The 26,569-nt window shown below is 34.6% G+C and overlaps 1 protein-coding gene across 7 annotated transcripts in view; it reads left to right on the plus strand.

Annotated features, from left to right (window-relative positions):
- The window catches only part of LOC123523069 (WD repeat-containing protein 93-like), a 41,541-nt gene that overhangs the window by 1,798 nt on the left and 13,174 nt on the right, over positions 1–26,569 (plus strand). For 3 of the 7 annotated variants that reach the window (XM_053549357.1, XM_053549362.1, XM_053549358.1), the window contains exons 2-14: positions 255–456; positions 970–1,046; positions 1,764–1,839; positions 2,623–2,756; positions 3,860–3,979; positions 8,287–8,385; positions 11,804–11,879; positions 12,925–13,111; positions 15,746–15,894; positions 18,565–18,696; positions 19,207–19,423; positions 19,896–19,956; positions 25,264–25,420. In XM_053549357.1, the coding sequence (XP_053405332.1) occupies positions 255–456; positions 970–1,046; positions 1,764–1,839; positions 2,623–2,756; positions 3,860–3,979; positions 8,287–8,385; positions 11,804–11,879; positions 12,925–13,111; positions 15,746–15,894; positions 18,565–18,696; positions 19,207–19,423; positions 19,896–19,956; positions 25,264–25,420 (1,687 nt within the window). Of the gene's footprint in view, positions 1–254; positions 457–969; positions 1,047–1,763; positions 1,840–2,622; positions 2,757–3,859; positions 3,980–4,691; positions 4,761–5,891; positions 5,979–6,463; positions 6,539–8,286; positions 8,386–11,803; positions 11,880–12,924; positions 13,112–15,745; positions 15,895–18,564; positions 18,697–19,206; positions 19,424–19,895; positions 19,957–25,263; positions 25,421–26,569 lie in introns of all 7 variants that reach the window. The other 4 variants (XM_053549361.1, XM_053549359.1, XM_053549360.1 and 1 more) reach the window with 4 other exon arrangements.

The following is a 26,569-nucleotide window of genomic DNA, read 5'->3' on the forward strand; positions in this document are numbered from 1 at the left end:
GACCATTTAAGGGAAGGGCAGAAAGTGAAAGGTCTCTTTATACAATGTACAACATCATTTGTTCATTAATACTGCAAAAAGGAACTGAAGATATGCTCTCCTTATAGGCTTGGTCTCTTGAGCAAAATTGACTGTAATAATTTTATTTTTAGTATCTGATGGAAATGAGTAAGGTTTTTAAATTAACAAAATATATTAGATCACAATTATCAATTACTCAATTAATTGTTGTTAAATGATATTTTGAATTACAGAAACTTTGTTATGCAACCTGCATGAATAACTCCCCTGATGGACAGTATGTATTTATTGGACTACCCTGTGGTTTGGTTGCTGTAGAGGCTCTTACACAACAGGTTGTCAGTACCTGGGAGTCTGAAAATGCAGAAATGGCCTATATGAAGTCCTACACTTTGGCATCACAAGTTTACATGATAACCACCATAGATGATATGGGTAAGTACGTTCAGGCCTAATTCACAGACTGAGATATTGACCACATCAGATTGAATTGAAGTGACAGGCTGCTCTTTTCAGAATAAGTTTGAACTACATGCTTAAATGACGAACAAATGTAGACAAGAGTTAGCCTTGGTTTCCATTGAATCAACAGTATATTAAAAGGTAGCCAGAAATGGAATGCAGTGTTACTTCATTGTATCAGCTTACACAAATAAAGTTGAAATTCATCATGGGAAGTCACCAAGATTTTAATTAACTATCAGAATAAGTTTAAGAATATATTTTGATAATTAAAATGAATAATTTCCTAATTTTGACAGACTTTTGTCATGATATACTGAATTTTACTTGTTTTGTTTTCGTATTACAAAGATGACAATACATTGGTGTAAAAAAAACAATAAATTTCTAGTTCAGCAGAAACAAAGCTTATCAATAAGATTGTTTGATGAATTAAATCCCTAAAAACATTGCTCAGGGATGTTAACATTTCTCCTTTCATTCCAGGTGTTGGCAGACTGTTTGCATTTTCTCAGAATGCCAACAAACTGTTCCTTGTCAAAGTTTTAAATGCCAGTTCACAGGTAAGTCACTTATTTCTTATATAACCAAGAGTTCTGAGGAGAAATTTTTTATATAAAAATACTACATATTAAGGCCAAACAATTTTCATATGCATTTAAAAATATATATATCTTGCATCACATAATTTGCTTTGTCAGTTTAAGCTAACAAGAAGGCTAGCATTCTGTCTACACTATTGTTTGTTTTCATATTCTGTTAGGCCATACTGAACTGGGTCTATGTTTAATGTCCTCATCATTGTTCAGAACCTACCTACTAGGCAGGATAAAACAAAAGAAGTGTTGATAAAAAAGCAAGAATGAAGTTGAGTTTCTGATAGCTTTTACACCATTGAAAAATATACCCAAATTTTAGTAATACATATATTTAAAGCATTTCTAACATGTAGATATTTGTTAAGTTTAAAACTAATGTAGTAACTCTGTAAAGAACAGAAATGGTCATTGTGATTACGTTTTATACATCATCACTGATGTTTTTAACTTTTACATTTTTGTTTTCGATTAGACAACTGAAACTCTACCAGCCAAAGGTTGTTTAACATAGATCCAATCTGATATGGCCTAATTCATGTCATGTAAAACAAGTTGTTACAATCCTCTGCTTTCTTTAATTAAGTTTTAAGGTATTTAAATTTTATTATGAATAACTGTAATGAATCCTTGTACTTTACTTGTACTTATGTGTCCTTGTTTCTTGCTGTCTTTTTTATTTAGGAATCTGACAATAAATTATTGATCAGCAAGCTTGAAGCATCTACTGATGGGGATTACCTAGGCATGGTCATGGAAAGTAAGCTGTTTTATTAAGTTTAATTCTTACCCTGTTGAATTTCTATGATGAACTTGTCCATCTTCCAATTTGGACAGTACCATTCACTGTTAAAAGGGGTACTAGCTGAATAGCAAACAGTGCAGATCATGATCAGCCTACACTGGTCGCAAAGGCAGAATCCATTTGTGTCCAGCATGGTAAGGGTTAAATGGTATCTTTAAACTTTAGAACTATTTCATACCAGACAGCATTTGTTTTTATACAGATCAAATGTACTTGATGAAAAACTGATTATAACATAGGTACGGTATGCAGTTTCCATTTTTCAAGACTTAACATAATGATGCTTGTTATTTCAATAGAATGTAATAAAGGTCAAAATGGTAGAAGGTGCTTTAAAATCATATAATTTCGTAGACATGGAATTTTGTGGTTGTGGAAAGTATGGCTGTTTTGTGGAGATATGAAATGGGATTTCAAATTTTGAACATAAAATGAATGAGAATTTTACCTGTTCATTGGGATTTAAATAAGTGGATTGACTCAATCACGAAAGCCAAGAAAATTAGTCGCTATACAGGAGTGATGATTTCACTGTATTGCACTAGTATAAGGTTGATCCTTTATCTATCTAGTTTGATATTAATCATGTGTACATTGAGCTCTCAGTTAAGAAACCTGATGCCTTTGACAAAAAATTGGTCATTTAAAGTGAGTTTTTACTAGGATTTTTTATTGTAGAATTTCTTTGAATGTGTTTATTTGTTGTTGAGTCTTGTTAAGTGCAGTTTTTTTTTAAAGATCCTTCTAGCCATGACCTTTGGTTAGAAGTTCACAAGTTGCCACGGGATACGTGGGTCAGTGACCTTGAAACCATGACAGCAGCCATAAAAAAGAAGGAAGAAAAAGAGAAAAGGGAAGAAGCAATGTCAGAGGTAAAATAATGAGAAAACATATGAATTTTGCGTACGCTAGAATTCGAGCAAAATTTTTCCGAATAGAATTTCTGAAAAAGAGTTATCTGCCCTTGAAAACAGCATTTTCCCCCAAAATGCCATAAATGCCATTTTCAAGGGCAGATAACTCTTTCAGTACCGGTGACCTATGATTTTTATTGCATATTTTTGTTTCTTAGATGATTGTCCTTCAATATCCAAAGTACGAAGAAATTCTGTGATTGGGAAAAATTTCACCCATCTCATATACAGGGAATTCTAGCGTACGCCTTTAAGAAATGTTTTTGATAACGGTGCTGAGCATATATTCATCAGAATTGTCAGAGTTCACCAGACAGAACCAGCCCTCTCAGGACTGGAACAATATTTACTTCTTTGTGTAGTTTTTAAAATTTCCAATTTATTTTCCATACCAAATGAAATTTTACCAGAACTATCACTCAGTCTCAACTATGACTTTTTACAGTCTTTCTGAGCACAGATATCTGTAGATATCTGTTTTATAGACATTTTGCACATCCACTGTATGATTCATTTTTCAATCCTTTCTTAAGGCAGTGGACCCATACCAACACTCAACAGTTTCAGTGTAATTACAATTTCTAGTTTAGCAGTTTGATATTCACTAAAAACTAGTGAATGCCGAAGTCACATACTGGGAATTGGGTTATTTTCCAGGTGTCATTACAGCCCCAAAGCCCGCTCACTTAGCTCAATAGGGAGAGCTCACATCTACGGATAGCGGGGTCGTGAGTTCGGGCGAGGCATATGTTCTCTGTGACAATTTGATAAAAGACATTGTTTCTGAAATCATTCATCCTCCACCTCTGATTCATGTGGGGAAGTTGGCATTTACTTGTAGAGAACAGGTTTGTACTGGTACAGAATCCAGGAACACTGGTAAGGTTAACTTCTTGCTGTTACATAACTCAAATACTATTGAAAAATGGTGTGAAACACAAAACAAAATAAAAATATTATGAGCCCACTACTAGGGTTGAAGGGAAAGTTGCAAATAGTCATATAAGATAGAGAATTTAGTTTTTCCGTTCAACTCTTGTAATTTATTATATATCATTTAGCTTGAAACTGAGTCCGTTGCCCAGAGTGAGGTGGCACCAAGCAAGGCAGACACAGATGAACCAAGCGTTGCATCGATCGCAAACTCTGTTGCTCCACTTGATACAGCTGAACAGTCACAGGTGATTATAGTTCTTTTTATTTTAATTCATACAATTGGTATGGTTCTATTGATATTCTTTCGGAATATTTTATTTTAAGTTTGTTAAGGAAATAAAAGAGAACCATTTTCTGTATCAACTAAACTTTGTTTTTTTAAATACTGAACAGCTGTATATCTAGCTTTTTTATTCTTAAGATTGTTTTGTTGGAGTTGCTTTTGTTCATATAGCTCAGTTCAAAACAACCATTCTAGCAAAGATTCCACAAATTTAATCTTTTGTAAGGGATTATTATTTAGAATTTGGGTAAATTTGAGTGCAATCCATATATAATAAATGGATTACACTCAAATTTTTATAGTGTACTGTTTTCATTGGCAGAAAATTTTGTGCTTTTGTTCAAAAACAACTTTTTTATGGGGAACCTAAGATTTGTGGATTACAAGTTTTCAGAGATAAAATAACAAGAATTTTTTATGGCAGCTGGGATGTAAATTCATCAGTTAATGCAACCACAAAGTCCTTGAAAATAAGTCCCCAATAACAATTTTGTAGTTTCTGCTATTTGTAAATGTTTAATTAATTCACATAATTATAAAATCACCTTATTAACTGGTGAATAACTTTTGTCAGAAAGGTCATTTTGAACAGTGCTATACAGCAGAAAATGGGATAATTTTCCTTTTGTCCTAATGTGTACAATATATGTAATAAACTTATTTTATTGAATTAGAGAGGGCCTGATCCGGCTCGATTGAAAGTGACCTTTGCTCATCCTGAAAGACAATCTGTTATTAAGATGGTAAAATGCTAGATTGTAGACAGGTTTTTACATGTATATTGTTGTCGGCCAGCTTTAAGATGGAGTTATGATTGCTTTAGTTTCTACAATTATATGGCATTAAAATTCACTACTAAAATAATAGTAGACAGAATTAAACTTTTTATTTAGTTGTTGGCCAGCTTTAAGGTTCATTGGGCCATACTGTGGTAGTCTTTACAATATTTTACTATTAAAAATTAATTATTGTAGACAGATTTGCTATTTTTTTGCTGTAGCCTGCTTTAAGGCTTTGTGTCAAGGATGAATATGTAGCAAATTTCCTTAGTATTTGTAGAACTGAATTGTGAAAGGGAGACAACTTTGCTAATAAAAATGTGTATACCAATCCTGTGAATTGTGGATAAGGAAAACCAGCCGGAGGTTGAGATTTGTACAAAAACGAGGTTCTACCAGATTTTTGGACATATTTCAAACTAAGGATGGGATTGCCTTCCACACCTTAGTAAGTTTGATAGATTTATTTTCTCACCTTGTGGATTTTTCCATGTTGTACTTCTACCAAGTAATGGCTAATTTGAATAAAGTAGTCCCTGACCAATAATAAAGACAATTTGAAACAAGCAGTGTGACATATGATTACCTCACAATAGTATTTTATTCAGAATATTCATGTCTCAAAGGTGAGAAAATAAGTTATCTTCTATTCATGATTCAGTTGTATTGAAATGTTTTTTTCCAATTTGACAAAATCAAGATAATAAATTAGAGCATAAGAATTGTAATGACTAACTACTAATTTAAAAATTAGTTTCTATTAAAGCACTAAGTAAAAAAAAAACAGATGGCTATTGGAAGTATTGTGGCTTTAAATACACAATAACAACATTATATTTTGAAACAATTTACTGGTACTTTTTATATTTCACTAGAACAGAATGATAAAATTATAGTCTATACTCAAAAGAATATTAAATGATTAAATTTTTAGATAAATTAAGTTAATTAGATTTTCATTTTTCCTTGGGATTTTTATTTTGTGGATTTGCAGAACCTCGAAATCATCAAAAATTAGTCCTACTTCAATAATAGTAATTTCACAGTAATTATTTAATTACAATGTATATAGTATAAACGTGTTGATTTGTACAGAGTTTGGCATCATCTATAAACTCGGCAAAATCTGTCAAGTTCAACCTGTTTTTGAGAAACTCACAGCTTGCTTCCAAGTCAAAAAAAGTAAGATTACCGGTATATGCACAAAGCAGATTTTTCATGCAAGGTGTTGGGACATTTGACACAATAGACAGAGTGAAGTGGTGCACAAAATTGTGGTATTGACCATGTCATTGTCTCTTTTTGAGTGACTTGCCACAGATTATAGTTGGGAATGTTTTCTACATTTTGGTATAGCCTGTTCTGCTCAGTAGACAGAATTCATATCTCATTCAACTCTGGACCATAAGTAGAGTTGTAATGTGTTTGATCAGTGGAAAAGGCATGTTTTAAATGACATTTTGACAGATAAGACAAGGTATAGGAAGTTATATGTTCTCCACCTTTGATTCATGTGTGGAATTTATTTGTGGAGTACAGGCCAGTACTGGTTCAGAACCCAGAAATACTGGTTACATAAACTGGCTTACGAACATGGTGTTGAAACCAAAATATATCGGTTATTTCCATGTTTCGTAAAGTAATTGCTACATTGTATTACTGGATAGGTGACAGATTCCCTTGGTGCGCTGTTATCACTTAGAAAGCCGTATGTTGGTCGGAGACGCAGGAAAATATCAAATGTATCAGCGTTATATATATATATAAATTTATATTCATATAATAATGAGAAATTGTCAATAGCCATGAGGCTGTAATGCTAAAACAAGGAACACATCAATACTTGAAGCTATGACTCTTGATACTGTAAAATTATTTAAATTTCATTGGCATAGAATACCATGGTTTCAGCAAAATCAACTGTTTCATTATTATGAGGGGCATCAATTCATGGATTTTAATTTTTAAAGACAGAAATAATGGAATATAAGCTTTTTCATTGAGATTTAATTTGGTGGATTGATGCAGCTATGTAATCTGTTAAAAATTAGTCCTCCACAAATAATAATGATATAACAGTATCTGAAACCTGCCTGCTTAGTGCAGTAGGGAGAGCGCAGATCTACGGATTGCAGGGTCGCAAGTTTGATCCACGGGCAGGCCATATGTCCTCCGTGATGATTTGAGAAAAGTCTGAAATCATTCGTCCTCCATCTCTGATTCATGTGGGGAAGTTGACAGTTACTTGTGGAGAATAGGTTTAGAATTAGGTTAACTGCCTACCATTACATATGAGAAATAGTGTTGAAAAAAAACAAACAAACAAAACAGTATCTGGCAACTTGATTGTGTTCCACTGAAAAAAAGAACATTTCTGGTTACAGATTCCTTGTTGTATTTTTTGGAAAAGCACGTAATAGTTTATTTCCTGCCCATGGTGTTAATTTGATAATTTCTCATTAAAATGTATCAATTACTGTATGATGTTTTAATGTACAAAGCTTATTTCTCTTACAGTGGACTGCTGCAGTATTTTATGCTATTATTACTATTGTTATATAAGACTCTATTCTGTTTTGAACAAATTCTAAACTGTGAAGCATATTATGCTTAAAAAACTGTGATTACATAATGAGCCGTGCCTTGAGAAAACCAACATAGTGGGTTTGCGACCAGCATGGATCCAGACCAGCCTGCGCATCCGCGCTGTCTGGTCAGGATCCATGCTGTTCGCTAACAGTTTATCTAATTGCAGTAGGCTTTAAAAGCGAACAGCATGGATCCTGACCAGACTGCACGGATGTGCAGGCTGGTCTGGATCCATGCTGGTCGCAAAGCCACTATGTTGGTTTTCCCATGGCACGGCTCATATTTATTCATATTGTATACTGGCCAGTGTGGAAACTTAAAAAGTCTGAATCTGATATAGCTTTTTAAACTGCTATTTCTCTTGACCTTTTGACAGTTTATAACAGGTCTTCTCTGCTTTTGAAACTTTAGATAATAATACTTCGAAAATGCAATATATTTTGGCTTTTTCTTGTAATGTTGCAAGTCTGTAATCCATAAATAATTCAAAACTAAATTTTGCTGGCCTAAAGTCAAAACTTGAAGAAAAAGAATAGAAAAAATTATTTCTGATGTCATGTAATAATAAAGTACTTACTGAATGTCTTGCTGGTCAGTAGTCAAAACTTTTGGCCTTTGGACCTCTGTCAATAGTTTTGACTATTGATTGGCAAGCATTCAGTAAGTGTAATGATTAGCTAATGATGGAAACATTTTTATGTTAACGAATTTGGTTAATATTGTATATTTATACATAATAGATGTTAAATATTAAAACATGATTGTAGCGAGTCAAATCTTTTGGCTTGTCTGAATAATGATCTGGTTTGCAGTGGTATTTTAGAAAAAATTTAAGATGTCTGTTATTTCATTATAATTAAATGAACGCTATATAGTAATACAATACTGTACATATACCTAGTCCCGACCAGCCAGTGGAAAATCCCAGCAGGGTTCTGAGCCAAATAACATGGGTAACTTGGGTATGGACCCCTCTGTGTTGAATATAGAGACGCCAAGAGTAAGTCAAAATGTCATAACATATTCCCTAACCATTCACATTTAATTATAAACAGATACTCTCTTACTGATTAATTTATAATTTAATCTGTTTAGATTTGTCACACACCTCACACGTGTTTTTATGTCACAAAAATGTTGGTTGAAAGGGACCTTTCCTCTATTAATGTAGTTAATACCTTTATCTGTAGTTAATACTTACTGTGAAACAATTTTTGTTCCCGCAGGACGAATTTTCGCATATTTTGCGCTATGAACAATGTGCGAATTTAAGACCACACTATTATTTAACTATTTAGTATATAGTTATTCAAATTTATTTCCTGTCCGAAATAATATATGTTATAGGTACCGTGTAGTTCAATCATTCTCAATATGTCACAGTAATTATCGGCAGTTGATTAAAGGTTGTCTTGATAGGAAGTTGCTTGTTTTTACCAAAATGGATTAAGAAATCTGATTAAATTATTTATATTAATTGGTTATTCTTTATGAATGCTTCAATTACTAAGTATGCTAGTTTTCATCATCTTATAAATGCTACAAAATATTTCTTTTATTTATCATTTAGTCCTTGACATAAAACTTTGTAATTATTTGAATTCGTATGTGTATCAATTTATTCGTTTATCCGCAAATTTCAAGTTTGTCTTTAATTGCGTTATTGAAGGAAATGGTGCATCTTCGTGAATTATTTGCACCTGCCATTGTTTTAGAGTAATTGGACAAGCGCCATTCATAATAAGACTTCAAACTCCTTTTATTTCAATAGATCCTTTGATAGACTTTCACAATTTACCTAACAGTAAGGTCAGTTAATGACAATTATCTATTGGACTGTCATGATATGAAATTTAGAATATTTAAAATAAAGCAAAAAGTAGACATTGATATAGTAGCTAATGGATCTTTGTACAATTACCTCCCTTGGACCTGAGTGAATAAAAGATGGTAAATATATTCCAATAGAATAATGTATATTCAAATATGCCCAAGAACTTTTAATCCACAAGAAAATATTTAAAAAGTAGACTTCCAAAGATAATTTCTTGAAAAATCTCACATCACAAATTTACATCCTCTCACTTATAATGAAATCTCTTCTAAAATGCCTTCAGTCTGAAAGTAACCTTAAAGTTTCCAGGGGTTTCTTTTGTTCCCAAACCTTGTTGACAGAAATTGACCAGTTACCGGTATCTGCCAAAAGTTTTGCTCACTTAGTGCGTAGTACTGGAATGGTTCATGTTGAATCCTCTGTCTTGAACTCCTACGGGGCACAAAATTATATGCTCATAAAAGCTACAATACATTTATTGAATAACATAATAAAATACACAATTGGACAAAAATTGCTGATTGACTTTACTGGTGCTCAAACTTAAGCAAAAAGGTTTCCAAAAGTTCCATTGACTTGAAAGATCATTTGTTTTTAATTAAATGTTTCTTTTAGAAATGTTTTATCATGGGTACAGTAAAAATGTTTGAACACTACTTACTGTATTGTATTTATGATCAACCTCAGATAAAAGCATCCATTTCTGCCTGAGATATGCCGATGGTTTTTTTTACCTGTTGTTTTAAAGGGGAATACACAATATTTTAAAACTTAAAAGTTGATGTCTCTGTTGCCAAAAGGTCTGCTATTTTATTCCAATTTGATCATATTTAAACAGGCCGCTGTAACTATATCCTTTCTTTTGTTTGAAGTTTATTAGTTAGTTTTTTTGTTTCACGAAGCTGTTTCTAGTAAAAATGCCTTAAAATGCAGCATATTCCCCTTTAAGATGCCACAGTTATCTCAAGTTTGTTCAATTTTATCCAGCATCACCTCACTGAGCACGTGTGACAAGCATATATACTGTTTAGCCTGATATGAAGTGTTTCACATGCCTGTATCTTGCAAAGCCTTTGTCGTGATATAAAGATTATATCGTAATTAATTGTTATAGATATATATGTTTGTTGCGGATATAATTTTTTTCATATAGGCACAAATTAATTGGGAGAATGGTTGGAATAGTTGTGATATTGAACAATAATTTTAGACAGTCTAGTGTTTGTCAAAAACTTTTAGCCATAGAATGTACTGATTCTGAAAGTCTTATTTTGATTTTAAATTTAAGGATGTTTATTAGTGTTATTTCTAAGAGAAAAAAATAGCTGTGTTATTGATCGAAATGGTATGGTTGTGAGAAATGGATGTCTGTTGACAATCTTAGACATTTCAGAATGTAACTATCATCAAGGAATATATAAAGACACTTCGGAGTTCAGATGTGCATCATTCGCTTTGTGGTATCCCGCTACCTTAGTAACTATTTAAGGTGCTGGTACATGAAATAATAAAGTGTGGGTTTGGAACATGCATGTTTCCCAAATGTCTTTATCAGAAGAAGCAGCTTGTAAGCTTCGAACTGATTTATTACATTTTGATAATTTTAAAGAAAAAGATATATATATATATTAATGTATTAACATCATTAATTCTTTGTAGCTGAAATATATGAAGATTAATTTCTAATTAATTTAGTTATATATGGTAGTAATAGTTCATGACTTTTGAGATAAATAAACAATATCTCAAATAATTCTTAGACTAATACTTTATATGAAAATTTGAAATCTTTAAATTGAATACTTTATATGAAAATTTGAAATCTTTAAATTGAATACTTTATAATGAATATTTAAAATCTTTAAATCTGATACTTTATATGAAAATTTAAAATCTTAAAATCTAATACTTTATATGAAAATTTGAAATCTTTAAATCGAATACTTTATATGAAAATTTGAAATCTTTAAATCAGATACTTTATATGAAAATTTGAAATCCAACACTAAATTTTAGGCTTTAAGCATTGATGTATAATATATATGTCCGATCTTAATTTAAGGTAGCTGTTTTCTAATATTTTGAAAGTTAAGGTGTTCTCTGGATAGCCAGATGTGAAAATCTTTTACAAGAATTACTTCCTTAATCATTTTTGTCCCGGCGTCAGGAGTTGTAATTCAGTTAATTTAAATTAGTAAAGATCTATGGTATTTGTTTTTAGAATTCATAAGTTTTTATTTTAGTAGATCTACAGTATTTATCAGATACTGAAAACTGTAATGTAAAAATCCTAGACAGTGTACTAAAAAATAACTTAAGAAAAGAAACCGGTAGTTGAATTTTGGGTTATTTTTTCTTTATGAAGTGAATATACATGTAAAACTCATTCAGTTGTGTTGTTTTACAAAGTTTACCAATGTATTTCAATAAAATAGACACCTCACAGATTGTACTTCGATTAGTTTACAAATCACAAGTTGAAAGAAAAAAGAATTTTGTATTCATTGACTTACAAGAACAGTTTACTCTCTATACCTTTAAAATTCATAGCTTTCAAATATTTTATGATTTTTTTCACATCCAGGATCCCTTGTCTGGTGAATACAAATTTGGATCACCTCAACTCATAATGAAAGTCAAACCTCCGCCAACTTTAACAGGTAATCTGTTTTTAATAGACGTAACAAACCATATGTATTAATGTCATAACTGTCTTCTGTCATAAGAGCGGGACTTCCTTCAATGTACCCGCTACTCCATCAATGCCACCTACACTGGGTCAGTCACATCCTCAGAATGGATAATGTTATGCATACCAGAATCTGCTGTATGGGGAACCGTGCCACTGGACCAAGGAGCAAAGGGCAGCCACACTGAATGTGTTACAGTAATTCATGTGGGAATGTGTTTAATAAATAACTTGTATGGGAGTATGTTATGATAGATAATGTGGGTATGTATTACAATAACTTATGTGACAATGTTTTGTGTGGGAATGTGATACAATAGCTTGTGTGGGAATGTTTTTCTATATCTTGTGTGGAAATGTGCTACGATATCTTGGTGGGGAATGTGTTACAATAACTTTTGTAGGAATGTGTTAGAAATAGTTGTGCGGGAATGTTTTATGATAACTTATTTTGGAAATATTTTAAAGTAACCTGTGTGGGAATAATTAAGGAATTTACTTGTGTGGAGTGTCATAGAATAACTTTTGTGGGATTGTTTTAGGATATCTTGTGACTGTTGGAGTGTGTTATTTAGTAAACTTGTGGGAGCATGTTTTATGATATCTTGTGTGGGAGTGCTTTATGAATTAACTAGTTTGTGGTATTTTACAATTAAACACAATGTGTCGAAATGTGCTACGATAATTTGTCTGGGCATGTGTGATGATAATTTGTGTGGGAATGTGTTAGGATGATATGTGTGGGAATGTTTTTCGATAACTTACTTCAGAATGTTTTACAGGTATGTGTGTGGGTATGTTTTAGGATAACTAGTGTAGGAGTATTTTACAGTAATGTATATGGGAGTATACTCACATGGAAGTGTTTTAGATTAAATTGTGTGGGTATGTTTTAGGATATCTTGTGTTATGATATCTTGTGTGGGAGTGTTTTACATGAACTTGTGTGATGTTTTATGATAAATAGTTTTAGGTGATTTACAATTAAATTTCAAAGGTTAAATACTGTTATGCAGGAACATCAGTGGCAAATCTTCACTCCACATGCCAGAAAGTGGAGAGTAATGATGTAGTTGGTACAGGGCATAACTTGCTGTTCACGCAAGCTCACCTAGACCTCCGACAGTCCGTCTTTGATCATCTCCATGACAACCTGCTCAAATATCTTCCTGAGGAGGATGAAAATATGGAAAAAATACAACAGTATGTAAATATGAATTTACTTGAAGTTTATTTGTATGCATCATTGAGATATAATTTTATGTATTTTGAAGCAAAATATTCTGATTTATATTGACTGTAAAATCCAAAATTTCTGTGAGAATTTTATATTTTCCTTATACACTACTTCAGCCCATATTCCTGAAAATTTGCACTCCTAGAACATTTTCTTCATCAAAACTTGATCAAAGCCATTTTGTCAGTTGTCTTTCATGTGCCATAGTCAGTGTTTTAACAAAATCAACAAGAAATCCCCAGAAGTTGTACATATTTTTGTCTGAGTTGTGGCCCTTTGATTTTCCTAGGCAAAGTATGAATTGTGATTCTTGTATGGACTTCATCTCCAAAACTACCTGCCATCCCAGATATTGATGAAAATTGAATGGAGTGACTGCTTCCAAGCCTTGTCATTTACTACTTTTGATAGAAGCCTACATATATGGATCTTGGCAGCATTATTTCTTCCCCATAAATTCAGGGATAACTAATAACAATGCAATGCACAGCTGGCAATGCATCTGTCACTTGGTTATCTTCTTCTATACGTTGTCCAAGTAGATTCAGGGCTGCTTTCCTGTGTCCAAGATTTGGTTCCTGGTCAATGGTCCTGATAAGCTTAGAAAGAGTCCTTTCTCTGAAGATAGCTGTAGGTATTGCATTTTAGGAAATAAAGGTAACTTAAGTGATAAGGCCGTATTGTGGGTGTATAATTCGTCACTCCTGTGACAGCTGTAGTTTATTATGTCTCCCCTAGGAGACATATTGTTTTTGCCCTGTCCGTCCGTCCGTCCGTCCGTACGTCACACTTCATTTCCGAGCAATAACTGGAGAACCATTTGACCTAGAACCTTCAAACTCCATAGGGTTGTAGGGCTGCTGGAGTAGACAACCCCTATTGTTTTTGGGGTCACTCCGTCAAAGGTCAAGGTCACAGGGGCCTGAACATTGAAAACCATTTCCGATCAATAACTAGAGAACCACTTGACCCAGAATGTTGAAACTTCATAGGATGATTGGTCATGAAGAGTAGATGACCCCTATTGTTTTTGGGGTCACTCCGTCGAAGGTCAAGGTCACAGGGGCCTGAACATTGAAAACCATTTCCGATCAATAACTAGAGAACCACTTGACCCAGAATGTTGAAACTTCATAGGATGATTGGTCATGAAGAGTAGATGACCCCTATTGATTTGGGGGTCACTCCGTCAAAGGTCAAGGTCACAGGGGCCTGAACATTGAAAACCATTTCCGATCAATAACTAGAGAACCACTTGACCCAGAATGTTGAAACTTCATAGGATGATTGGTCATGAAGAGTAGATGACCCCTATTGATTTTGGGGTCATTCCGTCAAAGGTCAAGGTCACAGGGGCCTGAACATTGAAAACCATTTCCGATCAATAACTAGAGAACCACTTGATCCAGAATGTTGAAACTTCTTAGGATGATTGGTCATGAAGAGTAGATGACCCCTATCAATTTTGGGGTCACTCCATAAAAGGTCAAGGTCACAGGGGCTTGAACATTGAAAACCATTTCCGGTCAGTAACTTGAGAACCACTTGACCCAGAATGTTGAAACTTAATAGGATGATTGGTCATGCAGAGTAGATGACCCCTAACGATTTTGGGGTCACTCTGTGAAAGGTCAAGGTCACAGGGGCCTGAACATTTAAAACCATTTCCGGTCAGTAACTTGAGGACCACTTGACCCAGAATGTTGAAACTTCATAGGATGATTGGTCATGCAGAGTAGATGACCCCTAACGATTTTAGGGTCACTCTGTTAAAGGTCAAGGCTACAGGGGCCTGAACACGGAAAACCATTTCCAATCAATAACTTGAGAACCTCTCGACCCAGAATGTTGAAACTTCATAGGATGATTGTTCTTGCAGAGTAAATGACCCCTATTGTTTTTGGGGTCACTCCATTAAAGGTCAAGGTCACAGGGGCCTGAACATTGATAACCAGTTCCGATCAATAACTTGAGAACCACTTGACCCAAAATGTTTAAACTTTATAGGATGATTGAACATGCAGAGTAGATGACCCCTATTGATTTTGGGGTCAGTCTATTAAAGGTCAAGGTCACAGTGGCCTGTTCATGTAAAATCATTTTTTGGAAATAACTTGAGAACCACTTGACCTACAATGTTGAAACTTAATAGGATGATTGGACATGCAGAGTAGATGACCCCTATTTATTTTGAGGTCACTTGATCAAAGGTCAAGGTCACAGGAGTCTGAACAGTCACTTGAGAACCACTAGGCCAAGAGTGTTGAAATTTAGCGTGATGACTGGACATGCCAAGTGGATGATCCCTATTGCAACCAACCATCAGTGTCTCTTTGACTTTCGCTCCTGACCCCTATTGTCTTCTTGCCTATAGGACTTTGCATTGGGGGAGTCATGCGCTTTTTTACAAAAGCATTTTCTAGTTTTCTTTTAATTATTTTGTAATTTTAGTGTTTTCATTCAACAAAGTCAAAGGTTGGATTTTGTCAGCCTTCTCAGATTGAGGGTGGGATTTCGTCCAGCCAGAGGTGGGGGAGGAGGGGGGAAGGATATTGTCCTAAATTCCCTTGTATACATTAAATATTGTATTTATATTACAGATATCCGAACTTTCATTTCCTGACTGCAGGCAGGATGCTACCACAAGGACTGGAACAGTCCAGCCTAGAAGGACGTCCAACTACAGTGGCAGTATGGTGGCCAGGCTCCACTAACTTAATGCAGTATTCACTTATAAAGACTTCTAAAGGTAAAACACAAGCAATGTATTAAGAGCAACTTTAACTATAAAGAATGATATATTCAAATTCACTTTTATTCTTGAGACTTCATCAAGGTATACTACAATCTATGTTATGTAAATGACATATCTACAGAGCAAGTGCTGTCCGACATAGGCAATTATTTTTTTCCAGCAGACCAATTTACCTCTGTGCAACCATCCTTGTTCGTGGTTCATCTTGGCCAAACACTGATGGATGAGAATGCTGAATGCAAATTTCAGTCTTTTCAGTGGTGTAGCTATACAAATGCTTCTTTGTGTATCACTGTTTCACAAAGTTCTTATTTGTAGCAATTATACTGTTGTGTTGGCATCCCAGAAGAACTTCACCAAGAAACCATTTTGTTGTGTTGGTGCTTCTGCCATTACAGCAGATTAACAAAATAGGACAAAGACACAACAATTTACGATATAACAACAAAAATTTTCTATCAAATTTTCTCCACCCCATGAGTGGTGGGGGCATATAGATTTGCTCTTGTCCGTGCGTCCGTCCGTCCGTCCGTCCGTCCGTCCGAAGTTCGTGACACGCCTAGCCTGAAAAGTATTTGATATAAATTGATGAAACCTTGCATGAGTCTTTATCATGATATGAACTTGCGCACCTCCTATTTTTCGTCTGGCTCCACCCCCTATTTTCAGAGTTATGGCCCCTGAAATAGTCAAAAATGCACATTTTGACCTTGTGACACGCCTAGCTCAAAAAGTATTTGATATAGATTCATGAAACCTTGCATGAGTCTTAATCATGATATGAACTTGCGCACCTCCTATTTTTCATCTGGCTCCGCCCTCTATTTTCAGAGTTATGGCCCCTGAAATAGTCAAAAATGCACATTTTCACCTTGTGACATGCCTAGCTCAAAAAGTATTTGATATAGATTCATGAAACCTTGCATGAGTCTTAATCATGATATGAAGTTGCGCACCTCCTATTTTTCATCTGGCTCCACCCCCTATTTTCAGAGTTATGGCCCCTGAAATAGTCAAAAATACACATTTTCACCTTGTGACACACCTAGCTCAAAAAGTATTTGATATAGATTCATGAAACCTTGCATGAGTCTTAATCATGATATGAACATGCGCACCTCCTATTTTTCATTTGGGTCTGCCCCCAATTTCAGAGTTATGGCCCTTGAAGTAGTCAAAAATGCACATTTTCACCTTGTGACATGCCTAGCTCAAAAAATATTTGATATAGATTCATGAAACCTTGCATGAGTCTTAATCATGATATGAACTTGTGCAACTCCTATTTTTCATTTGAGTCCGCCCCCTATTTTTAGAGTTATGGCCCCTGAAATAGTCAAAAATGTACATTTTCACCTTGTGACACACCTAACTCAAAAAATATTTAATATAAATGGTTGAAAACTCGCATAAGTCTTTATCATGATATAAACTTGCACACCTCTAATTTTTTGTCTGGCTCCACCCCTTATTTTTAAAGTTATGGCCCCTGAAATAGTAAAAAAATGCACTTTTTCACCTAATTATATATCTAGCTGAAAAAGTATTTGATGTAAATTCAGGAAACCTTGCTGGAGTCTTTATCGTGATGTGACCTTGCACACTTAGCATTCTTCTTGAGAACCTTAGCTCTTATTACAGAGTTATGGCCCTTGAAATAGCCAAAATAGTGGATTTTTTGTTTGTGATGCTCATAGCTCAAAAAGTATAGCGCCTAGAATAATGAATCCTTTTCAAAAAATGTTTGTTGAGGCTATACCCCATTAAGACTGCAAACATTTGAATTATTGCCACTTATTTGTGACAAATGTACCAGTGGGGGGCACACCCTGTGTCCTACAGACACATTCTAGTTTCACATTATTTTGCTATGTACTTATATTGGCAAAATTTTGTATGTTGTCAGCCTGCTTAAATTGTTCTTTTAAACTGGTGGCTGTACAACTTTGACAGATTTGTTTAATTAACAGGGTTCTAACACATCAGCAGGACATGACACAAACAAGCCAGTGTAGTGACACAATAAATCAGCATAATTTTTGCAACATTTTTTGGACAGTATCATAATATTGATCAATTGTACTGATTTTTTGCTTCTTGGGCGCAACATTCATGCCAATGTTGGTTTGAATTCTGGCCCAAGATAAACACTATGTTATAAAATATCTGGTCTGTGTGGGTACAATGTTCAACTATAGATTTTGACTGTAGCATGCTAGTTAGTTTTCTTGTGCTTACTACCTTCTTGACTTAAAAAATCATGACATTGTTGAGGTGTTGTATTGCTTAAAATTTTCTACTACGCAGTTTTGACTGCCTTGGTAGCCTAGTGGTAGCACATCCATTTTGTGTGTGGGAGGTCATAGGTTCACTACCTAATCGTGTCATACCAAAGACATGAAAAATGGTGTTAGTAGCTTCATTACTTGGCACTCCACATTAAGAAGATACTTCTATGACTGGTCAGCCTGGTGTCTGTATAATGTCACAAGGTGCGATGTCATGTCACATGTCTATGGCGTGATATTCGAATGAGGCAGCTCTATAAAGTTTGTTATTGTGCTCACTGCTTCAGGTAGACACTGTTGTTTATATTGACTGAAAAATTGTTGAAAAGATGCTATACTTGAACACACACACATACAATGCTGTTCTTTACTTCAGATACAGAGTTCAAGCCAGATCTTGTTTGGCCTTTCACTTGCAAGATAACCAGTACAGAGACTTCTCCAGATACCAACATCATAGCTATAGGTCTTGAAAATGGAAACCTTGTTGTGTGGGACCGATACATGGGTATGAACACTCTTTAACCCATATAAGATTTTAGGAGGACTGTATGGGCAAAATATGTTTATAAGACCGTAACAATGGGCACATCTACTTTCTGTAAAATCACTGCTTTGGAATTAAGAAATATATTCTTACATGGCTAGGACTAAAATATACTATTCTCAGTTAGAATGGCTAGTATTTTTTACTATTGACCAGCAACCCATCTGATAAGACTTACTGTTTTATTACATGACGTCATATTAAATACATTTTTGCAGAATCCATTTCTTAAGTCTACCAGCAAATCTGTTTGGAACTATTGACCAGTCAATAGCACAAACTATGGACTGGAGATTTATATAAGGGGTTGTTTGATGATATCTGTTATTGTACTGTAGAAGCCAGTCTTCTTTCTTTAGATCTTAGGCAATGCACCAAACTCATTATAGACTTGAATTGCTGCACAAGCGTAGTCCTGTTGTGTTTTTGTAAGTGGCCATCTCACAGATGTTGTTACATTGTTGTCTTCAGGTACTCAGCGAGGAGTTGTTAATGTTCAGGAAGATTCTCCTGTTGTCCAGATAAGGTTCTTGGACCCGGCTCTGTATCCCCAGGACCCACCAGCATATCCACCATACCCCACTGGTACAGGGACCTACATATTGATGATGTGTGCAAACAGTGCCCTGTACACAGTCTCAACTGGCACTGCAGCCATACCACTGCAAATCAATACAATTTCAATGCCGTAAGTTTTCTGGTGTCTGTGACTGTAAAATCAGAAATTTTCATTAGGAGTTTGATTTTTTTGTTACCTAATTCTATTCATCAAAATAAATACTTGAAAATCGCTTCATTGTTAAAAGAGAGTCATATGTTTCACAAGTTGGCCATATACAGTAGAAAGTTTTAGTGTAGCAAAGATAGCCACATGAAAATATTTAATTTTCAAGTATTTATAAATAGTTTGATTAACTAGCCTTATGTACAAAATATGTTACTTAAAAATATAGAAGAAAGTCATTTATGAATTCTATAAAAATGTGGGACTGAGGTAAGCAAATTGCGCTTTTAAAAAAATTACACAAAGTTAAGTCATCGCAAAAACTCCTATTTTAAGGTGTTATATTGGAAAAGAATCCAGTTTTACAGTAGTGAATTTTTTTAGGTGTTTTTTTCTTTCCAAATTCAGTGACATGTTTGATTGTTACACGTTGTAGGGTAGAGAATGACAATGACACCATAACAGTTCTACAGCCATTTACTTATCATCCAGATCTGGTAAGTATGATTTGTTCTTCCTCATGCATTTGTCACCTCATTGCTAAACTACTGTGTATTCTTCTATATTTATATACAGTTGCATTCTTTTCGCACTGAGGCAACAATTTGTTTGTATTCTCCAAATGAATTTAACTAATTAAACACTACATTATTAATTTTTTAACCCCTCCCTCTCCCAAACAGGAGATATAGTGGACGCAACTTGACCCTGATGATTGACCTTTGTATTATAATACATGATGAGGCAAATCTATTATTGAAAAAGAGTGTTGAAAAAAACACGAGCTGCATGAGTAAATGGGAATATAAATTTGTTTAGATATAAATTAGTGTATTGGAAAGTTAAAACTGATCAAATGTAAGTATACATACTTTGATACTGCACTGTATACAAACTAATTCCATATAAATATACACAGCTACCCTAAGCACCCTTTATTTCTACAATGAAATAATCAATATGAATAATCAGCCTAAGGTCAACCATCGCGGTCAAGTTGCGACTACTATATATAGTAGTTCTAAGTTGGAATATCCATCTGTCTGCCTGTCTGATTCTCTCTGATTGATAACTGAAGAATGCTTAGGCCTTCAGGCCTCAATTTTGTAGGATGATTGCCTGTGCTCATTTGAGGACTCTTACTCTATTCAGGGACAGTAGGTCAAATGTCTAGGTCACAGTGACCTTGAGACTGAAAACAGCTTCCCATCAATAACTGAAGAACACTGTGCCCTACAGGTCTCAAACTTTATTAGATGATTGCATGTGGTCAGTGGAGGACCCCTTTAGTTTTTTGGGTCAGTAGGTCAAAGTCCAAGGTAACAGTGATCTTGAGACTAAAAATGGTTTCTGCTCAGTAGCTGAAGAACGCTTTGAGCTACAGTCGTGAAACTTTATAGAATGATTGCTTGTGGCCATTAGAAGAGGGGGATGGAGGTCAAAGTCATATTGACCTTGAGACTAAAAATAACTGAAGATACTTGTCAATCAGACCTTTGTTGGCAGATGACCCTTATTGATTTTGAGGTCGGTTGTCCAAACGTCGTAGGCAAGGGCATGGTGACCTTGGTCTACATCAGGATCATGTTTAGATCATGTGTGCAGCATGAATTGAAGAACAGTTGACTGCTATTACAGTGACCATGACTGTGTGACATGTGCAGTTACAATGTAATCTGTAATAAAGACAGTTTTCACACATTTGTGTCTGTTTTACAACTGTCATTTAATCAGTTTTTTTGTGTCAAAGTCTGTCTGTCTGTCTGTCTGTCTGTCTGTCTGTCAACCTTGAGTTTTCTACTGATTATGGAAGAACGCTTTGGCCTACAGGCATCAAACTTCTTAGGATGACTGTCTGTGGTCAGTAGATAACCCCTATGGTTTTTGCAGTCAGTTAAAAGACAAAGGTCAAAGAGATTTCAGGAGGCCATCATATCGGGCATGCACATTTTCCAAATACATCTTGTTTAAGACTGGTCTTCAAATTCAAATTCCTATTTTTGTCAAGTTTGCTTGCGGTGACCTTGGTATAGTCGTCATTTTTGGCGGGTTGGTGTATGTGCGTGCGTGTGTGCGTCCGGACCATAACTTTGACCTGCATGGACCAATCTTGTTTATATTTGGCATGAATATTTACCTCAATGAGAACGAGTGTCTCGCACAAACCCCATGTTCCTATCTCAAAGGTCAAGGTCACAGTTGGAGGTCAAAGGTCAAATTGAAGTTTGTCCAGAGCATTTCTTCTTCATCCATGGTGGGATTTTGATGTTACTTGGCATGAATGTTCACCATTATGAGACAGAGTGTCATGTGCAAGAACCAGATCCCTAGGTCTAAGGTCAAGGTCACACTTAGAGGTCAAATGTGCTGGCGGGCTCGACATTCTGCCCATGGGCATGCAGAATGTATTTCTAGTTAATGAAATAATATTATTTAGTCTATCATGTGAAATAAATAGATGTTAAATTCTTGTTTCATAATTCATAATTTAAAAGAAAACATGATGCCTTTTCCATATCAGACAGCACCTGAGGTATAATTACTTGTAGTATTTTTTAGTATTTAATGTTTTTTAAGTGAATTTTATACTTTTTATTGAATGTTGAAGTATCATTGTTGTTACAGCTGTAATATTGTAGGTGTTACATTGTTGTTTTTTTACATTTAAAGGGGGCATGCCTACAGATTTATGTCTTTTTATTTAGAAAAATTCTGCATAATATCAACACATACATAATACATTTGTATATCAGTTTTATTCAGATTGATAGTTTATGTGTACTATAAAGTTTTGCATTAGTTACATATATTTATACCCCCACCAAACATGTTTGAGGGGGGTATATAGGAGGCAGTTTTGTCGCGTCCCGTCCTCTCCCGTCCCGTTGCGTCCCGAAATCTATTATCTCAGTTATTATACCCCCACCAAACATGTTTGAGGGGGGTATATAGGAGTCAGTTTTGTTGCGTCCCGTCGCGTCCCTTCCTGTCGCGTCCCGAAATCTATTGTCTCAGTTATTACCAAATGGATTTGATTCAAACTTAAAATACATGTTCCACCTTATCACCCACATCATGTGACACAAGGTGCATAACTCTGACACCAAGTTTTCATGAATTATGTCCCCTTTTACTTAGAATTTAAGGTTAATTTTGTTGTATTTTCACTATATCTCAGTTATTACTAAATGGATTTAATTCAAACTTAAAATAGATGTTCCACCTCATCACCCACATCATGTGACACAAGGTGCATAACTCTGACACCATTTTTTTTATGAATTATGTCCCTTTTTACTTAGAATTTAAGGTTGATTTTGATGTATTTTCACTATATCTCAGTTACTACAAAATGGATTTCATTCAAACTTAAAATAGATGTTCCACTTCATCACCCACATCATGTGTCCACATCATGTGACACAAGGTGCATAACTCTGACACTAAGTTTTTATGAATTATGTCCCCTTTTACTTAGAATTTAAGGTTAATATTGTTGTATTTTCACTATATCTGAGTTATTACTAAATGGATTCGATTCAAACTTAAAATAGATGTTCCACCTCATCACCCACATCATGTGCCCACATCATGTGACACAAGGTGCATAACTCTGACACCAAGTTTTCATGAATTATGTCCCCTTTTACTTAGAATTTAAGGTTAATTTTGTTGTATTTTCACTATATCTCAGTTATTACTAAATGGATTTGATTCAAACTTAAAATATTTGTTCCACCTCATCACCCAGATGATGTGACATAAGGTGCTTAACTCTGACATAAATTTTTTATGAATTATGTCCCCTTTTACTTTAAATTTAAGGTTGATTTTGATGTATTTTCACTACATCTCAATTATTACAAAATGGATTTGATTCAAACTTAAAATACATGTTCCACCTCATCACCCACATCATGTGACACAAGGTGCATAACTCTGACACCAATTTTTCATGAATTATGCCCCTTTTTACTTAGAATTTAAGGTAAATTTTGATGTATTTTCACTATATCTCAGTTACTACTGAATGGATTTGATCCAGACTTAAAATAGATGTTCCACCTCATCACCCACATCATGTGACACAAGGTGCATAACTCTGACACTAATTTTTCTTGAATTGTTTCCCCTTTTACCTAGAATTTAAGGTTAATTTTGATGTATTTTCACTATATCTCATTCTGATTGGCTTAGAGCCAAAGGGAAGTAACCTTTTTTTAACTTTTGTACTGAGTTTTTTCCCCTTAAATTCCAGGAATTAGTCTATTTTTAGAACCTATTTTTAGATTTTCAGTATTTTAGGTATTTTTCTAACTTTTTTTATTATAAGTCCTATGTAGAAAGTAAAAACATTTTTCTGTGGTAACATGGGTCGGTAAGACCCTTTTTTGTATTCACTTTTAGTGTATCTCTAATATTAGAGATTTAATATATTTACTTGTATTACTATACTAGTATTATACTAGTATTACTTATATGTGGAAGCCCAGGATGAAGTACTCCAAAGTATTTTTAAGATTCCTTATGGTTTCCATTCTTCTGTGACAAGACCGTATGGTGGGGGTATGAGTCACTCCTGTGACAGTTCTAGTTTATTTTGGCTTGTGTTCTTGAATGGATGAACGTTTAAATTCAAAACACTGATTAATATTGAGCAGCATGATCTGCAGGAGAATTGAAAACACAACTACAGTCAAACCTGTGTTACAGATCACCTTCAGATATATACCACTACTATAAAACCTGTGTGTAGAGACCACTGTATTATTTTTTTTCATTTAATCATAAATAGTGTACCTGTGTAGAAAGACCACCTGATAACAAAGACCATCTGTTTTTATTTCCCAAGAGTGATCACTACAGGCAGGTTTGACTGTACATGAATTACATGTATAACCTTACCCTGCTAAATTTCTAAAATGGACTGGTCTGTCATTCAATTTGGGCAATACCATTTGTTATTCAGAGGGTGTTCCATGAAATTTTACTGACTGAATAGCAACCAGTGCAGACCAAGACCAGCCTGCACTGGTCGCAAAGGCAGAACCACTTGTCACCAGCAGGCTAAAAGATAAACAACCCCACTATGTCTATAGGAAATCAAGATGTAACAAAAGTGGGGGAATATTATCCAGTATTTAGTATTGAAAACAGTTTTAAATAAGTTTTGAATTTTACTGATTGACTAAAAGAGTAGATAGGTCTTGTACCCATATGACTGCTATAATAATAATGTTATGATAAACAAATACAAAATGTATAATCTAGAGCATGCAGAATTACTTTTACTGGTATTTACATTTACAGTACTAAAAATGAAAGTAATTTCTAAAATTCTAAATAAATTGACACTTATCTTTAGATATGCCCTTTTTGTATAATTGTTTGTTTATAGTTATAATGCTGTAAATACTAGAAGGGTTGAAGTTTCATCTTTAATATGGTTTCGTTAAAAATTTTCTTCATTATTTCAATAAACTTCTGTGGTGTCAAAATTCAGAACTTCATAATGTTAGTTTTACATGTTCAGCTTTACCTAGAACAAAATTACACATTTTAAATGTGTAGATTAACTTGTAATAGAAGAATATTTTACACATAGGCATATGACAGCTCAACCCAGCTACTGTGTTATTTTCTTTTTAAAGTTCTTAGATATATAATTTCTATAAAAATTAATCTAAAATTTTGCTTAACATCGATCAGGGAAAATACATTGTAATGTTTGTATGTCATGCTGTAAGTGATTGAATACTGTTGCTATTTTTAGGAACATAACACAAATATTTTTATCATTTCAGCTGCTGACTGTGACAAGGAAAGGTGATGTTCAAATTAGGGATACACTACAAGGGACAGTATTATGTCAGATACAGTTACCTGCAACTCATGAGCTTTCATCACCATGGGATCCTGTCTTAGCAGTTGGAGGTCAAGGTCAAAATATGTATGTCAAAGGTTAGTAAGTGCACTGATAATGTCTTTACAGTGTAAAGAATTCTGAGGTCTGAGATCAGAGCATTTAATAGGTGGACTAATTTTGTCTGACATTTAGACAGAAAGCAACCTGTCTCAAGACAGAAATCTGCCACTTCCACTTCATATGGAGAAGTTTTGTTTTACTTGCTGAGAAATACAAAAACCAGCACAGAATGCATGAAGTTCACACTTTTTGGTTTCATATTTTTTGCTCACCTGAGCCAAAGTCTCATGGTGAGCTTTTGTGACCGCTCAATGTCCGTCGTGTGTCGTCCATCGTCCGTCCGTCAACATTTTCTAAAAAAATCTTGAAAACCACTGGGCAGAATAACACCAAACTTCACAGGAATGATCCTTGGGTGGTCCCCTTTCAAAATTGTTCAAAGAATTGAATTCTATGCAGAACTCTGGTTGCCATGGCAACCGAAAAGAAAAACTTTAAAACTCTTCTTGTCCAAAACCACAGGGCCTAGGGCTTTGATATCTGGTGTGTAGCATCATCTAGTGGTCCTCTACCAAAATTGTTCAAATTATCCCCCTAAGGTCAAATATGGCCCCGCCCTGGGGGTCACATGGTTTATATAGACTTATATAGGGAAAACTTTGAAAATCTTCTAGTACAAAACCACATGGCCTAGGGCTTTGATATTTGGTATGTAGCATCATCTAGTGGTCCTCTACCAAGATTATTCAAATTATCCCCCTAGGGTCAAAATTGACCCGGCCCCAGGGGTCACTTGAATTTACATAGGAAGATCTTCAAACAATTTCTAAAAGTAAACCAGAAGGCCTAGATCTTAGATATTTGACATGTAGCATTGCCTAAGTAGACTTCTACAAAATTTGTTCAAATCATGACCTCCAGGGTCAAATTGATTCTACCGCATGGGGTTACTTGATTTTACATAGCAAAATCTTCAAAATTTTCTAATTAATAAACCAGAAGGCCTAGAGCTTAGATATTTGACATGTAGCATTGCCTAGTGGACCTCTACAAAATTTGTTCAAATCATGACCCCCCCACGGGTCAAAATTGACCCCACTCAAGGGGTCACTTGATTTTACATAGGAAAATCTTCAAAACATTTCTAAAAATAAACCAGAAGGCCTAGAGCGGAGATATTTGAC

This window comes from Mercenaria mercenaria, chromosome 8 (genome assembly GCF_021730395.1).
Source record: "Mercenaria mercenaria strain notata chromosome 8, MADL_Memer_1, whole genome shotgun sequence".
Lineage (NCBI taxonomy): Eukaryota > Metazoa > Mollusca > Bivalvia > Venerida > Veneridae > Mercenaria > Mercenaria mercenaria.